A 16,895-nucleotide genomic window follows, 5' to 3' on the forward strand; every position below is an offset into this window, starting at 1 on the left:
ACAAGACCTGCAGCACATCTCGGAAAAAAGGAACACAAAACACGCCTACAATACATCTCAGACTCAGGAGTACAGAGGAACCTCAATTACTCGAAGGCAATGGGCAGGCAGTTTGTTGCTGGGTAATTGATTATTCCGATAATTGATTTGACCTTAAAGGAAGCCAGACTGAACATAATTGCATTAAAAAGCATGTTTACAGAGTTTTTAATTCATTCAATTGCTAAAATTGGTACAAACACTTGATACTGCTTAAAATTCATGATATTTCACAAATCAAAGCATGTTTTGTAAAAATAAAATTAATTGAGTGGAAGTCAGTTATTATTTTTTGAAGAAAACATCCATCCACCTACTAGAGATGCTGCTGTCTTTTTCTTTTTGTGAGCGATAACATTTGACGAAGATGCATCAACTTAACGGCATCGACTTTGTCGTGCTGCATACCACTCCATGAAAGGTTACAAAATGTCGATAGCTTCATTAGTGGGGACTGTAGGCAATGTCGGTATCTGATTTTCCTTACCATCCACGGCGTCCGTACTTTCCCACTGTTCTTCCGTGACTACGTGGATAATCTTCTGACGTCATTGTCACAGTTCACCCAAGCATTGATCTCAGTCTCTACGAAGTCTCCTAATCCCAGCTGACTGCAGTTCTCTGTGATGTCAGTGGTTAGCCTTTGATCTGGACGGATGCCCTCTTCACTGTCATGGCTACCAACACACCAGCCATTGTACCAACATGCTGCAACTGTTGATGGGCTTGATGCTGCCCCAAGATTCAGCAATCATGAACAATGCGTCCTTGACTGTGAATACCTTCATAATTTCCTGCACTCCTTTGTCTGCATTGTCTTTCACAGAGGATGCAATGCAACGATAATATTTTTTCATTTATCGCAATGATTCCCTGTTCGAGCAGCTGTAACTTTGAAGTGGCGTTTGGTGGTAAAAATAAACATTTGACAGCTCTGTCTGGCAATTCTAATTGGCTGCTTTTCAGTGTGTAACCCCACGTTGTCAACAAGCAGAAGGGCACGTTGCTAGAGTCCAGCGCTTGCTATATGTAATCTCACTGCAGATACAAATTCTTCTTGAAATCAAGAAGCAAAAAGGGGGATGTGTCATCCATGCATTGTTTTGCAATTTGTACTTCATGGAAACGAGTTCTTGTCACAGTTCTTGAAGCAACGTGGATTAGCATATCACCCAGTGCAGACAAGCAGTAACTTATGAATGCCAGTGGTGTTGACACAAGGGAAAATCATAACGTGATCCTTCTGCACTTCATGTCCCAACACCTTTTTTTGGGGGGTGAATGAAAGTGTTTTATCCAGCAGGGCACGCCAAAACAATCCACTTTCATCAGCATTGTACAATTGCTCAGGTTCATAATTTCCTTCATGAATGATGGATTGTAGTTTCTGTCTGTATCCTTCCACGGTGCTGTCATCCATGGACTTCTGCTCCTCAAGAACGCTGAGTTGCTTAATGCCGTGACAATGTTTGAAACGCTGTAACCTGCCCAATGAAATGGTGCGATCGGCTTCACTGGCATGGAGACGTTCATGGAAATTGGCACTTTTTCTAGTATCATCGGGCCAATACAGGAATCCCCTTTTCACGCTGCTGTGAAAATCACAAAATTACAGCTTGGTCGAGTTGCTCATCTTTCACGAGCTTTATGTCATAGAGTCATAGAGATGTACAGCATGGAAACAGCTTCGGTCCACGCCGACCAGATATCCCAACCCGATCTAGTCCCACCTGCCATCACCCGGCCCATATCCCTCCAAATCCTTATTCATATATCCATCCAGATGTTTTTTAAATGTTACAATTGTACCAGCCTCCACCACTTCCTCTGGCAGCCCATTCCACACATGCACCACCCTCTGTGGGAAAAGATTGCCCTTGAGGTCTCTTTTATATTTTTTCCTTCTCACTTAATGGATTTTCTTTTTAATGCAATTGAAGTGTCACTTTAGTTGATAAATTTCTCAATCACCAGTCCTGCTTCCCTGATGTCGGTCACTGTTGCTTTTCCAATGCTGTATTCTTTGATGTCTTTTCACCACAATCCAGATGCTGTAAAATCTAGCTTTTCTGTTTAATTGTCACTGCTGTCCACTTTCTCTTCACAGACATGGTAAGTACAACAAACTCAATCACTTACCACAGATACGTACTCGGAACACAGTCATAGAGGGAATGAAGACACCCCTGATTTTGTCATGCATTTAAATCTTTCAGCACATTAGTCATTTTTATCTGTTAAAATTATTTTAACACTGCTATAATTGACCAACTGAGATTGTTGCATCATGTCGTTAACACCTCTTTGATGCAACGATTACATATCTTCTTCAGTGCAGATAATCAGAATTCACTTTTACTCATTTAAACAAAAAGACACGATCACGTCAATAACACCTCTTTGCTGTAACGGTTTTACGGGACCTTCAGATTTTATTCAGATAATCCAATTTTTTGGATAATTGTGTTTGGATAATCGAGGTTCCTCTGTACTATGTTTCCACATGTATCAATATATAAACAACCTAACATTGTACTGTTACAGCTTCCTAAAGTAGAAATGATTAAATAATGAGTGTGCTGGTAATCAAAACGAAACAAAATGGTGCTGGAAAAATTCAAAGATCAGGCACCCTTTGTAAAGAGAAGACAGCAAAGCATTGTATCAGAACCCATGAAAGGTCAGAACTGAGGAAACACTAATTTTCCCACACCCTCTCCACAGATGTTGGTTTACCTACAAAATGTTTCTAGAACTTACCATTTCTATCTAAAGTACAGTACATCACCTGTGGATGGTGATGTATGCTGGGTGTCCATCAATCTCTCAATCTGATTCATTAATAATTTAGATGGTACATGTTTAAGCTTTAGGTTCTGTGCCATAAAATTGAATAAGTTGTTAATCTCACTATTACAAAAAGTGTGATGAAACAGAACAGATTGAATTGGAGAGCTGTAATAGCTCTGGGAATGTGATAACACTTGGGAGTGTCACTGAAGTTGAAATAGGAGTTTGTGTGACCTACAAAAACTGGCAAGAAATGACAGTGTGGAACTTGGGAGAATAAAGATGGGTGGTTTTTTTTTTAAAACATTATCTTTTCATTTTGAAGACCCAGGCCAATAAAGGAGGTAGTAATAATGTTCAAAACATTAGAAAATTAAATAAAGCAAGATCGGAACTGAATGACATCAAATGTGTGTATGTACAGTATCTTAATAGGAACAGGATCATTCGTTGTGTTGCAATAAGTAATCCAGACAAACACATTCAAATTTTATTTTGAGAATAAACTATTTTAATTAAGGATTTGTTTAAATTGCAAGGGCCTAAAACCTGCAATAAAAAATGGATTTCTTCTGATCAACTTACAAATTATTTCAGCCAATTTGAGTTGGAATTGTAAAACTACACACTGGAATTTGTGGTTCTCTTTCAGTCGTCATGAATTGGATTCGGCTTTTCTCACTTGTTTCCAGACAGGCGGAGTTTCCAAATTTCCCATCTACTAGGCAGTTCAGCAGTAACAGCATCAGAATGTAACTTCAACTTATCCTCACCAGATGCAACACACAACCATTTATAGAAATTCTTGATTTTCTTCCCTCCATTAACCCAGGAACAGATTATGCTTAATTAGCTCAAATCAACCAACTAGCAGAGGCTGGGGATCCAGCCCTGTGTAATCTGCATAACCCAGTATCATGCCAGGCAGGGTACCAATCACACAGAACCACTTGGAAAGTGGATAACTAGCTGGTAGATGTCTAGCTGGTAGAGGTCTGCCTGGCAGAAAAACACACTTGGCATAGTGCAGTCAGCAGACTACATTGCCAGAGGCTGCTTCAACCAGTTCAGCTATGCCAGTTAGTGATCAGCAAACAGTTCCAGGATTGGATCGCTGGCAAAATTAATGGCAAGGAATGCACACAGTGTCATATGGCCCTAAGTTACCTGAAATCTGACTCCAATACAGTGGTGGAATGGTTGATCATGGCACACAGGCAGTCGATGTTTGAGCTTGCCAGAGCGCGACCGATGCTCTTCTTCACAATGAAAAACACATCGTCCACCATGCTGGATGTCAGCTGGCCCTTCTCACAGACATCCATCGCCACAGCCTGTGATAAAGAAATACCATCACCTTTAAACGACTCAACAACCATTCACATCTTCACACACCACCACTTGTACTCTCCACCAGCTCTATCCTGTGTGAACCTGACCATAAAGTTACTGTAGAAATTATCTTGTTATTGCCCTGATGTAACTGATCAAAGATGGGGTAGTAGTTGGACATGACTACATAGAGACTGGTATTCAAAGTCAGACCAGGTAAGGATGGTAAATTTGTCTTCATGAAGCACCCCAGTAAATCAGTTGGATTTTTTTTCCATCAACAGAACAGCTGCTCGATTGCTTTTTATCAAAAGCGGCTTTTTATTTTCAGAATTACTGCATTTGAACAATTAATCACAATATCAAACTTACATGCTCAAAATCACTTAAGTGTTACACTGCAGATGGAAGGTCATACGCATCATTGCATCAGCACCAGCTCTCCAATGAGCGTTATGAATTAGTGCCATTCTACTGCCCTTGTCCAGCACCATTGCACATTGCTTCTACCCTCTCGAATTCAATCAATCAAATCTGCCTCCACTGTGCATTTTGTGTGAAAAAGTGTTTTTCTTACATCACGATTATTACTTTTGAAGATCACTTTAAATCTGTGCCTTCACATTCTTAATCCCTTTAAAAGCAGGAGCAGCTTCTCCCTATTCTGTCCAGGCCTCTCATGACTTTGAAAACTTCTGTCAAATCTCCCCTCAGATAATTGATTTGGGTCTCTGGATAACATAACAATCACACTACCATACATTTTACTGGGAGGATGGAGATCAGTGCACCACAGATACCTGTTTGTATGATGAAGTGTCTTTTAAAGCATTTTACAGAAGGGCTAAAAGCACCCCAAAGTAGATGTATCATTTAGCAAAAGGCAATGGTCAGGTAGGTCCCAGATCATTCAAGGTGTACTGGGCAGCAGATAGAAAAACTAAACCTGCCGGATATGCACAAATTAGTCAGTGCCTGAAAAGGGAAATGTAGGAATTGGTACAGTGCTAGACTTCGGATTCTCCTCTGACATCTGAACCACCAGTCACACCATTCTGCCCTTGAATCACAGCTGGTTTTTCCTTCCTTAGCACTTTGGGAACTTGTGATAATCATGACTATGAGAAATGTCAACAGTATTACATACCTTGTTGACCATTTCTCTCATGAAGTATTCTTCCATTGTGATGTAATATCCAATAAGCTCCTGCATATTCCGGCTCAGCAAGCATAGGTTACACAGTTTATCCAGTGCCTTCTGATGCTCTGAGTGACAAGCAATTAAATCACAGAAACATGTCAGCAAGCATTCAGTAGCTTTACAGTTTGCAACATATGCAGAGAATTTGCAACAGATAGGGTCACATTAATATAGAATGATGTCAAACTCACAATGGGGGGCTATGGCCTACTGCAGGAAAGTGGGACTGGTACAGGTAGTAATATATTTCTGGCAGTACAGACTCGATTGGCTGACAGGTCATATCTGTATGATTCTACGAATGCAGAAACAAGTCTTTCAGCTGCCATTTATGCTTTTACCAAGCCTCCTCCCATCTTATTTATCTAGTCTATAAATAGATATTTTGATCCTTTCTCCTTCAGGTTTGTCTAGTATTCCTTTAAATTGATCAATGCTATTCACCTCAGGAGCTCCAATTGGTAACAAGATCCACATTCTCACCACTGACTAGGGATATTATTCCTGGATTCTCTATTGGATGTTGGTGAGCATCTTCTATTTAGGCTTCTAGTTTCAGATTTCACTAATTACCCTTTGTACCCAAAACCCAAATCACAAATGGATTAGATTCAGCTGTATATTCTTATTTTGGGGGCCAGTTCGGTCAATTGGCTGGAGGACTGGTTTGCGCCCTGCCTTCTCAATCTTACCTCCCACCTGAGGCATGGTGACCATCAGGTTGAACCACCACCGGTCGTCCATATAGAGTCATAGAGATGGACAGCATGGAGACATACCCTTTGGTCCAACCCGTCCATGCCAACCAGATATCCAAACCCTATCTAGTCCCACCTGCCAGCACCCGGCCCATATCCCTCCAAACCCTTCCTCTTCATGTACCCATCTACATGCCTTTTAAACATTGCAATTGTACCAGCTTCCATCACTTCCTCTAACAGATCATTCCATACATGTACCACCTTCTGCGTGAACAAGTTGCCCCTTAGGTCTCTTTTATATCTTTCCCCTTGCACCCTAAACCTATGCCCTCTAGTTCTGGACTTCCCCACATCAGGGAAAAGACTTTGTCTATTTATCCTATCCATGCTCTCTCACGAGAGAGTAACTCTATGGTCCTCTGGGAACTACAGCCACGACTTTACCATTGAAAATTTAGGAGAAAGTGAGGGCTGCAGATGCTGGAGATCAGAGTAGAGAGGGTGGTGCTGGAAAAACATAGCAGGTCTGGCAGCATCCGAGGAGGAGAATCGATGTTTTGGGCATAAGCCTTTCATCAGGAAACATTAAAAATTTACTACTCTTCATTGTTTATAAAGTTAATAGAAGAATACGCTTGTTATTTCTTTTTCTCTGAAAATCAGTTAACTTTCACATTCTGCTTCTACACAACTCAAATATACACAGTACAATACGGAGATCCACAGACATGCAAACAATGTGTCAGAATTCAGGCACTGTTGCATGAACGGCTATGGACATGCAGCATTCCAGTTCCTGAGATCACCAGCCATTGACTCCTGCTGCAAACTCGGAATATGGACACCTGTCAAGGACAGGAACAGGCTGCACTCTGGGTCAAAAGGCCTCCAAACTTCACAAAGATGAGTGTTCATCACTGTAGGAAACAAAGATATCCTACAATGGCAGCAGGACGAGAAGGGGAGAAACATGGGTGAGAACATTACACAGCATCATGCTGTGGTGGAAAGTTAGTCAATTCTCCCCTCACTCTGTTTCAGTGTCAGTTGAGACCGCCTAAACAGGCTGGAGATGTGCCATCGATTTGCACATTCACTTGTCCTCCCAGGAACAGGTTACAAAGACTGGACCAGGAACGGGAGGTTAAAAAAAACCCAAAAAGTCATTAAACACAAACTGTTCTGATGTTGTGTACCTTGTTTCACTTCTTCTGAGGCTACTGCATCGCAAACCTCAAAATCAGCAGTGATTCTTCTCTTTATGAAGCGCAAGTACAGTTCTGCGCGAGCATTCATCAATGTAACCTCTGCTAAAATGGTGTCTAATTCTCTGAAAGTCAAAAATAAATTATTAGAAGTACAAACGTAATTCATCCATTTACTAGCCCATGCACAGTGCAGTTAAACAATTCCTCCCACTGTCTGCTGTAGTATTAACCTGTACAGACCAGGCCTTAGATTCCATTCCAGGTTAAGTTGCTGGTCTCAGCCGGTCACGTAGTTCAGCTTCCATGAGCCAAGGGAGCAAGAATCAGCAAGAGTTTAAATCTTGATATTTATCCAGAGTGTCTGTTGGTCAGAAGGAGAGCTGAAGAACAACAGTTGGGGAGGGGTACAAGGTGCTATCACACAGAAAGGAAGATAATCAGTTTTTGTTCAATTCCTAATTATTATCCAGAGGCAGGGGAAGGAAACAAGAGATTGAATGTATGTACATGTAAAGAGGAGAAAGCTACCAATATTATTGTAAAGGAGAAGGTACTAACAATATAGGAATGAATAAAAATAGACAGAGAATGGAAAGTCCTCAGAACAGAAAAGACACCTAATCCAGATTAAGTTACCGAGGGAAGTAAACATGGAAATTGGAGAGGGTCTGACCACAATCTCGATGACTTTTGGATTGGCGATGGAGCCAAAAGACTAGATGATTAAAGAAATTACACCCCTGTTTAAAACAAGGGGGAATGGATAAACTCAGCAACTAAAGTTCCAATCAGCCTAACGTTTAGAAACAAACATCCCAGACAAAATTTACTGGAATTTTGGAAACTGTGCACTAGTAAAATATATAGTAAGAGAGTTAGAAAAATATGAAGGTTTTTTTTATTCCGCTGTGAGGAGAAGGCATATGAATATTAATACTTGAGTAGCAGTAATGCTCAATGCTAAAACACTGGCTGACTGGACTCACGCACATAAAATATGATGTGGAGATGTCAGTGTTGGACTGAGGTGGACAAAATTCTAAATCACACAACACCAGGTTATAGTCTAACAGGTGAACTTGGAAGCACTAGCTTTCACAGCACTGCTCCTTCATCAGGTAGCTACCAAATAAACCTGTTGGACTATAACCTGGTGTAATCTGATTTTGAACTTTACACATAAAATAAGGTAGTGGACTGTAATAGTACCCAAAGAATGCAAGCCTACAGGAAACAAATGGAACCATTATTTCTCAAATAAAGAAACAGTGATAATAAACAACAAGGTTTGTTCATGTTTCTTTTGATGGAAACCAGGATACATAACAATCTCCAGCTACACATTATGTACATACCTGGGCTCTATCTTATCCACTGTCAAGCTCCTCATCATACTGTTCTGTACACGCTGGAACTGCAAAACCACAAGATGAATGAAGTCAATGGTTATGTTGCTTAAAACGGGCACTTACATTAAGGATTCCATTCCAGATAGTAACTGTGAAACCAGGATCAGCACCAGGCCATCGATTCACCACATCGTTGTTCTGCTGAAATGGTAGACACAGGTTTACACACAATCCCACAGAAAGGGATTGCCAACCAGAGGTTATTTGCCTTTCCATGGGATAGAAAATAATGGAAAGTTAAACTTCCATTTAACTTTTAATGTAAGTAAAAATAGGTTAGGCCACGTAAACAGACCTCCTAATGGACAGGGTGTCTTAGTCTGCATGCCTTTCTGGATACAGAGTAATCTATGGCACAGGGTGCTACTTTACAAAAACAATAAATAGGGATATGCAGCACCACGTTACCACATTAATCTGTTTTAGTGTAGGTCCTGCAGCTGGCCCTTAAGTGGGGGGATGATAAAAGAAAACCCGGTTTACTGCATTGTAAGGATAAGCTCAAACTCTGTAGTTGTCCATTATGTCAAATAGCTCCCTATTACAACTGAATATGACCATATGAAGAAAACACCAGAGAGTGGTCACTTGTGGTGTTGTAGCCAGAAGACTGATTATCATGTGTCGGGCTGGACACAAATAAAAGTATAACACACTTAGCTGAAAGAAGACAGCACCAGATTGCCAAAATGAAGCTCAAACAACCTACAAATAGGTGACACGTACATATTCAGATGATAAGGAACCACAGGTTAAGGTTTCTATCCCACAGACTGGGAGTGCCTAATATCTCATTCTCTCCCACATGGCTTTGTGAACATTGACCATGACCCACGCCCCCCCCCATCACCAAACCATCATATCCCAGACCAAACACAACCTCATCACTTCTGGAGATCTCCCACCCACAGCTCGTAGTCCAAAAACCCCGCACCGCCCGATTCTACCTCCTTCCCAAGATCCACAAGCCTGATCACCCCGGCCGACCCATTGTCTCAGCCTGCTCCTGACCCACCAAACTCATCTCCACCTCCCTCGATACTGTCCTCTCCCCCCTAGTCCAGCAACTCCCCACATACATTCGAGACACCACCCACGCCCTCCACCTCCTCCAAGACTTCCATTTGCCAGCCCCCAACGCCTCATCTTCACCATGGACACTCAATCCCTCTACACCTCCAACCGCCATGACCAGGGCCTCCAAGTCCTCTGTTTCTTCCTCTCCCGGCGTCTCCAACAGTACCCTTCCACTGACACTCAATCGTTAGATTGAACTGGTCCTCATCCTTAACAATTTCTGCTTCGAATCCTCCCACTTCCTCCAGACAAAAGGGGTATAGCCATGGGTACCCACATGGGCCCCAACTATGCCTGTCTCTCTGTCAGCTACGTAGAACAGTCCACCTTCTGTAGTTACACCGGTACCACTCCCCACTTCTTCCTCTGCTACATTGACACCACCTCGTGCCCCTGCGAGGAGGTGGAGCAGTTCAACTTCACCAACACATTCCACCCCGACCTTAAATTCACCTGGACCATTTCTGCAACCTCCCTCCCCTTCCCGGACCTCTCTCTCTCCATCAATGACGACTGACTTGACACTGACATTTTTTTACAAACCCACCAACTCCCACAGCTATCTGGATTACACCTCTTCCCACCCTACCTCCTGCAAAAATGCCATCCCTTATACCCAATTTCTCTGCCTCCGCCAAATCTGCTCCCAGGAGGACCAGTTCCACCTAACGACACACCAGATGGCCTCCTTCTTTAAAGACCGCAATCTCCCTTCCCATGTGGTTGAAGATGCCCCTCCAACGCATCTCATCCACATCCCGCACCTCCGCTCTCAAACCCCACCCCTCCAACCATAACAAGGACAGAATCCCCCTGGTCCTCACCTTCCACTCCACCAACCTCCGCTTAAACAGCATCATCTGCTGACATTTCCGCCACCTCCAAAAGGATCCCACCACCAGGGATGTATTTCCCTCCCCACTCCTTTCCATAAAGACAGTTTCCTCCATGACTACCTGGTCTGGTCCACACTCCCCAACAACTCACCCTCCCCTCCTGGCACCTTCCCCTGCCACCGCTCCACAGCTCCCCCCTCACCTCCATCCAAGGCCCCAAAGGAGCCTTCTCCATCCAACAAAATTTTACCTGCACAACCACCAATGTCATTTATTGTATCTGCTGCTTGCAATGCAGTCTCCTGTACATTGGAGAGAATGGATGCCTTCTCGCAGAGCACTTTAGGGAACATCTCCGGGATACCTGCACCAATCAACCCCACCGCCCCATGGCCCAAAATTTCAACTCCCCCTCCCACTCTGCCGAGGACATGGAGGTCCTGGGCCTCCTCCACCGTCACTCCCTCACCACCCGATGCCTGGAGAAAGAATGCCTCATCTTCCGCCTTGGAACACTTCAACCCCTAGGCATCAATGTGGACTTCACCAGTTTCCACATTTCCCTTTTCCCCCACCTTACCCCAGTTCCAACCTTCCAGCTCAGCATCACCCTCATGACTTGTCCTACCTACCAATCTTCCTTCCTACCTATCCAATCCACCCTTCTCTCTGACCTATCACGTTCATTCCCACCTCCATCCACCTATTGTACTCTTGGTGACCTTCTCCTTAGCCCCACCCCCCACCCACTTATCTCTCCACCCTGGAGGCTCCCTGCCTTCATTCCTGATGAAGGGCATTTGCCCAAAACGTCAATTTTCCTGCTCCTCGGATGCTGCCTGACCTACTGTGCTTTTTCAGCACTACTCTAATCTAGACTTTGATAATGAAGTGCAGTGTGTGGTTAAACACAAGCTTGGATCTCTCGTCTGTGCTGAGTTAGTTAAGCTTGACAGGGCGCAAAGTTATTACAGTTGACCCAGCATTATTGAACTAAATGGATAAAGGCAGGATAACAATTGTTAGTTGAGCTCTTAAGTCCACACCAAGTGAGGATCTGTTCTGATGTGTACATGCATCTAGCCAGCCATTACTGGGTAGCATCCTGAGCAAAGCACGGCATTTAACCCTAATCCAGCCACAACATAGACCAGGCCTTGCACAGTATCTGTGAACCCACACTCAGCAGATGGGAAGAGAAAACTGAGAGGGGAGAAGTGACTGTCATTCTCTCTAGTCTTAAATGAAATTATGACACATCTGGATAGTAGTAACAGGATAGGTCAGAGTCAGCATGGATTTATGAAGGGGAAATCATGCTTGACTAATCTTCTGGAATTTTTTGAGGATGTAACTCTGAAGATGGACGAGGGAGATCCAGCAGATGTAGTGTACCTGGACTTTCAGAAAGCTTTTGATAAAGTCCCACATAGGAGGTTAGTGAGCAAAATTAGGGTGCATGGTATTGGGGGCAAAGTACTAACTTGGATTGAAAGTTGGTTGGCTGATAGGAAACAAAGAGTAGCGATAAACGGCTCCATTTCGGAATGGGAGGCAGTGACCAGTGGGGTACCGCAGGGATCAGTACTGGGACCGCAGCTTTTTACAATATATGGCATTAGTAATAACATTAGCAAATTTGCTGATGATACTAATCTGGGTGGCAGGGTGAAATGTGATGAGAATGTTAGGAGATTACAGGGTGACCTGGACAAGTTAGGTGAGTGGTCAGATGCATGGCAGACGCAGTTTAATGTGGATAAATGTATGGTTATCCACTTTGGTGGCAAGAACAGGAAGGCAGATCAATGGAATCAATTTAGGTAAAGGGGCTGTACAGAGAGATCTGGGTGTTCTTGTACACCAGTCAATGAAGGCAAGCATGCAGGTACAGCAGGTCGTGAAGAAGGCTAATAGCATGCTGGCCTTCATAACAAGAGGGATTGAGTATAGAAGCAAAGAGGTGCTTCTGCAGTTGTACAGGGTCCTGGTGAGACCACACCTGGAGTACTGTGTGCAGTTCTGGTCTCCAAATTTGAGGAAAGACATTCTGGCAATTGAGGGAGTGCAGCGTAGGTTCACAAGGTCAATTCCTGGAATGGCGGAATTACCTTACACTGAAAGACTGGAGTGACTGGGCTTGTATACCCTTGAGTTTAGAAGACTGAGAGGGGATCTAGTTGAGACATATAAGATTATTAAAGGATTGGACACTCTGGCAGCAGGAAACATGTTTCCGCTGATGGGTGAGTGCCGAACCAGAGGACAGTTTAAAAATACGGGGTAGACCATTTAGGACAGAGATGAGGAGAAACTTCTGCACCCAGAGAGTGGTGGCTTTGTGGAATGCTCTGACCCAGAGGGCAGTGGAGGCCCAGTCTCTGGATTCATTTAAGAAAGAGTTGGATAGAGCTCTCAAGGATAGTGGAATCAAGGGTTATGGAGATAAGGCACGAAGAGAATACTGATTAAGGATGATCAGCCATGATCATATTGAATGGTGGTGCAGGCTCGAAGGGCAGAAGGGCCTACTCCTGCAACTATTGTCTATTGTTATAACTTGACTCTGCAAGATGGCGGCGATTCTGTAGAACTGCTGTGGACAGCTCTGCCTAACAGCCAAGGCATACTGGTGTTTTTTGCCATCCCTGGCCAACTTATGTGGTGGAATTATTAGTTTAAAACCTTACAGAACACATATTTGTTAATATTTGGGTGGGAAGGATTCCAATGGGAAAAGGAGCGCGCAAACAGCAGCAGGGAGGACACTCCCCTGCAGCACCTATCATACCAGAGACTGCAGCAGCAGCAGCCTCTCCTGAACCCCCCGGGGACCTGACAGACTCACAGGAACTGGCTGCAGCAATGGAGTGACTTACCTTGACAGTTGGGGCTGCTGTGGGGAGATTTGTGCCCTGGTCCAACCTATTGCAACCATGCTAAAGAAGCATGAGCAGGAGATCCAGGGCCTCGGGGAGAGGCTGGAGGAGGTGAAGGACCTCGGGGGCTGCAATGGAGTCTTCATCCAGTCGGATCCAGGTGCTAGAGCGAGAGGTATGGGCCTTGCGAGACCAAATCGACGACCTCGAAAATCGAGATCAGAGGATAAATCTCCAAATTGTCAGGCTCCCTGAAGGTGAGCAGCCAGTCAGCTTCTTTAAAAACTGCCTGCTGAAGTTTTTGGGCCTTCACATAGAGTCCAGCAGGCTACAGATTGAAAGGGCATATCAGGTTACAGTGCACAGGTCAGGGCCGGTGCAGCGTCCCCGCCCGGTCCTAGTGCACGTCCACTCATAAGGACAAGCAAAAAGTCATAGAAGCTTCCAGATCCACAGACACCGCTGTACAAGGGGTCAAAAATCATGTTTTTCCAGGATTTCTCTGCAGCTGTAATTCGAAGGAGAAGTCCTTTGATGAAGTTAAAAAGAGGCTGAGGAACCTGGGCATCCAGTACTCCATGAGATACCCCACAGTACTTCGTTTCAGCCACGAGGGCTCAGTTTATACACTTGACTCAGCGGATAAAGCTAAGAACTTTAAAATAGACGATTGACCTGAAGAATACGGTTAATGTTTGTTCTCTTTATTATCTTTCCCCATGTTTTCTCTTCCTTTTTTTAATTCCTTTCCTTCTCCCTAATAATTTCCTTTTTGGAAAGGGGGAAAAGACCTTGGAATAAATTGTTCCTAATTTTTCTTCATAACTGGATTTTCTAATGGGAAATTCTGTGAATGTTCTTTGTTGTCTTTCCCCTTTATTTTGTTTGTTCTGTTTTTCGTTTAGTCACAAGTAGGGATGATATGAAGCCAGGGATGCGTGGAGTCCTCATCCTGACTTTGTCTTTTTTCTGTTGATTTAAGGATCATCCCCTTGTTTTCTTTCTGGCCTAAGGCTGGGGCACAGTCCAAGTTTGAAGGAGCTGTGAAGAAGGGGATGTGTCGGGTGAGTGCCCCCTATGGGCAGGGGGAAGAGTCCCCCATTCAAGGTTTTATAGTTGGTTTTCTTTGTAGTTTTCTGACAGTAAGAGTTGTTTATAGTTATGATAGAGTAGTTTTTGTACATATAGTTTTTCGATTCTATGAGTCTTTATTTATTTATGCTCAATGCTTTGTAAGCAGAGTTCTCCCTCCAAGGGGTTCAAGGGTCTCTGAAAGGGATATGGCGAAGTGTCTTATTAAATGATGCACCTGGAATACTAAGGGAAGTCATTCGCCTGTTAAAAGGAAAAAACTGCTTTCTGGCCTTAAGAGGGGGAAGGGTTGATATCGCTTTGTTGCAGGAAACCCATCTTGATGACGGAGAACACCTGAAATTACAATAGGGGGGTTATGACCACGTATTCTTCTTATCTTACTACTAAAAAGTAGGGAGTGGCAATACTTATTCAGAAAAATCTTCCGTTCACCAATATTAGAGCAGGTGAAGGATGAGCGGGGATGGTTTGTGATACTTAAAACCCTGATACATAGGGAGGAATATAGCATTTTAAATATCTACTGTTCTCTGGCGCATCCCCTCAAATTTTTGTGGAATATCTTTTGAAGGAGTTTCAGGAATTCTTGACTATCAACTCAGGCACAGCTAGTAGTCAGTCTATGCTGTGGGAGACTGCTAGGGCCTTTGCCAGGGGATTTGCTATTTCCTATTCGGCCAGCCGGAATCGACAGAAGGAGGAACAGCAGCATCTACTTGAGACGCGGTTGAAAGCCGCTTAGATGGCACATTTTGCATGGCCTGCGGTGACTAAGCTACAGTGGATCACGGCCCTCCGGGCTGTCTTGAAGTCAATACTAACACAAAACGCAAAGAAAGAACTTGCTTTTGCTAGACAAAGGCTGTTCGAATATGGGGATAGGCCAGGGAAGTATTTTGCGTTCCTGACTGGGAAAAAGCATGCTCCCCAATCCATTACTGCAATTAGAGACAGCACTGGGCCCTTATATAGGATGTTAAAAAGATTAATCAGGCTTTTTGGAGCTTTTACTCTGAATTGTATCAGTCTGAAGGTTGCGAAGACAGGAAGGCTAAAATGAAGACTTTAAGAACCTGGACCTCCCAGGGGTAACTTTGGAACAGGCCTCTCTCCTTAATGCCCCAATGACAGTTCAGGAAATACAGGAGGCAGCTAGGCAACTTCAGAGTGAGAAAGCGCCTGGCCCTGATGGTCTTCCAGGTGAGGTTTATAAGGAGTTTACAGGGATTCTATCAGGGCCGATGCTGGAGATGTACAATCACTCCTATATGCATGAATGCCTACCACAATCTTTGACAGAAGCTAATATTTCCTTAATTCTTAAGGGGAAGGTTCCTGAGGATTGTGCCTCATACAGGCCCATTTCTCTCTTAAATTCAGATTTCAAGATTCTGTCCAAGATCCTGGCGCTGAGATTGGAAAGGGTGTTGCCCCATATTATTAAAGAGGACCAGACAGGCTTTATAAGGGGCCGTAGATCCTCTAATCATATTAGAAGGTTGCTGAATATGGTCCAAGTTTGTCAGCAATGATCGATTCAGGGGTTGGTGATATCCTTAGATGCAGAAAAAGCATTTGACAGGATGGAATGGCCATATCTTTTTTATATTTTAGAACCGTTCGAGTTGGGTGGAGTCTTTGCTAGGTGGGTAGAGGTTTTATATCACCACCCTCTGGCTGCGGTCATCACCAACAGGGTGAAGTCTGGGAATTTGAGGATTGGTAGGGGTAGTCGGCAAGGCTGCCCCCTCTCACCGTTGTTGTTTATGTTGGTGATAGAGCTGCAGGCAGAGGCCATTCGTCAGAACGTCCACATAACCACTCCGAAAGTGGTATCAAGGGCACACAAGATTACACTGTACGCGGATGATGTCCTTCTGTTTTTATCAAACCCGAAGACCTCTGTACCCCATTTCATACGATGTATCAGTTCATTTGGGGCTATTTCATGATAGAAGGTTAACTTTACAAAATCGGACGCTATGCCTTTGGGGAACCTTAAGTATGTGCCAGAAGTTGAAGGTGGCCCTGAGTTCCCTTTTAAGTGGTCACGGGCGGGGTTCCAATACCTAAGCATTTTTATTATCCCAAGTTTGATCTGTTATTTCGGACTAACTTTGCTCACTTGCTCGACGATGTTAGGCGAGATCTCCAGAGATGGAGGGCTCTTCCAATTTCGTGGCTGGGCCGAATATCTCTCATTTAGATGAATGTTCTTCCTAGTTTGCTTTATCCCATGTGTATGGTCCCTATAATGTTTCCCAGGTCAATACTAGGGAAGCTTATGGGGTGGCTTGGTTCCTTTGTTTGGCATCATGGGCAGCCCCT

At 43.8% G+C, this 16,895-nt stretch overlaps 1 protein-coding gene across 2 annotated transcripts in view; it reads right to left on the minus strand.

The window, feature by feature from the left end:
• The window catches only part of cog4 (component of oligomeric golgi complex 4), a 61,213-nt gene that overhangs the window by 16,934 nt on the left and 27,384 nt on the right, over positions 1 to 16,895 (minus strand). For both annotated transcript variants that reach the window (XM_072547625.1, XM_072547626.1), the window contains exons 8-11: positions 8,627 to 8,685; positions 7,260 to 7,393; positions 5,309 to 5,427; positions 3,997 to 4,163 (exon numbers count right to left, since the gene is read on the minus strand). In XM_072547625.1, the coding sequence (XP_072403726.1) occupies positions 3,997 to 4,163; positions 5,309 to 5,427; positions 7,260 to 7,393; positions 8,627 to 8,685 (479 nt within the window). The remainder of the gene's footprint in view (positions 1 to 3,996; positions 4,164 to 5,308; positions 5,428 to 7,259; positions 7,394 to 8,626; positions 8,686 to 16,895) is intronic.

The sequence above is a fragment of the Chiloscyllium punctatum genome, chromosome 26 (assembly GCF_047496795.1).
Source record: "Chiloscyllium punctatum isolate Juve2018m chromosome 26, sChiPun1.3, whole genome shotgun sequence".
Lineage (NCBI taxonomy): Eukaryota > Metazoa > Chordata > Chondrichthyes > Orectolobiformes > Hemiscylliidae > Chiloscyllium > Chiloscyllium punctatum.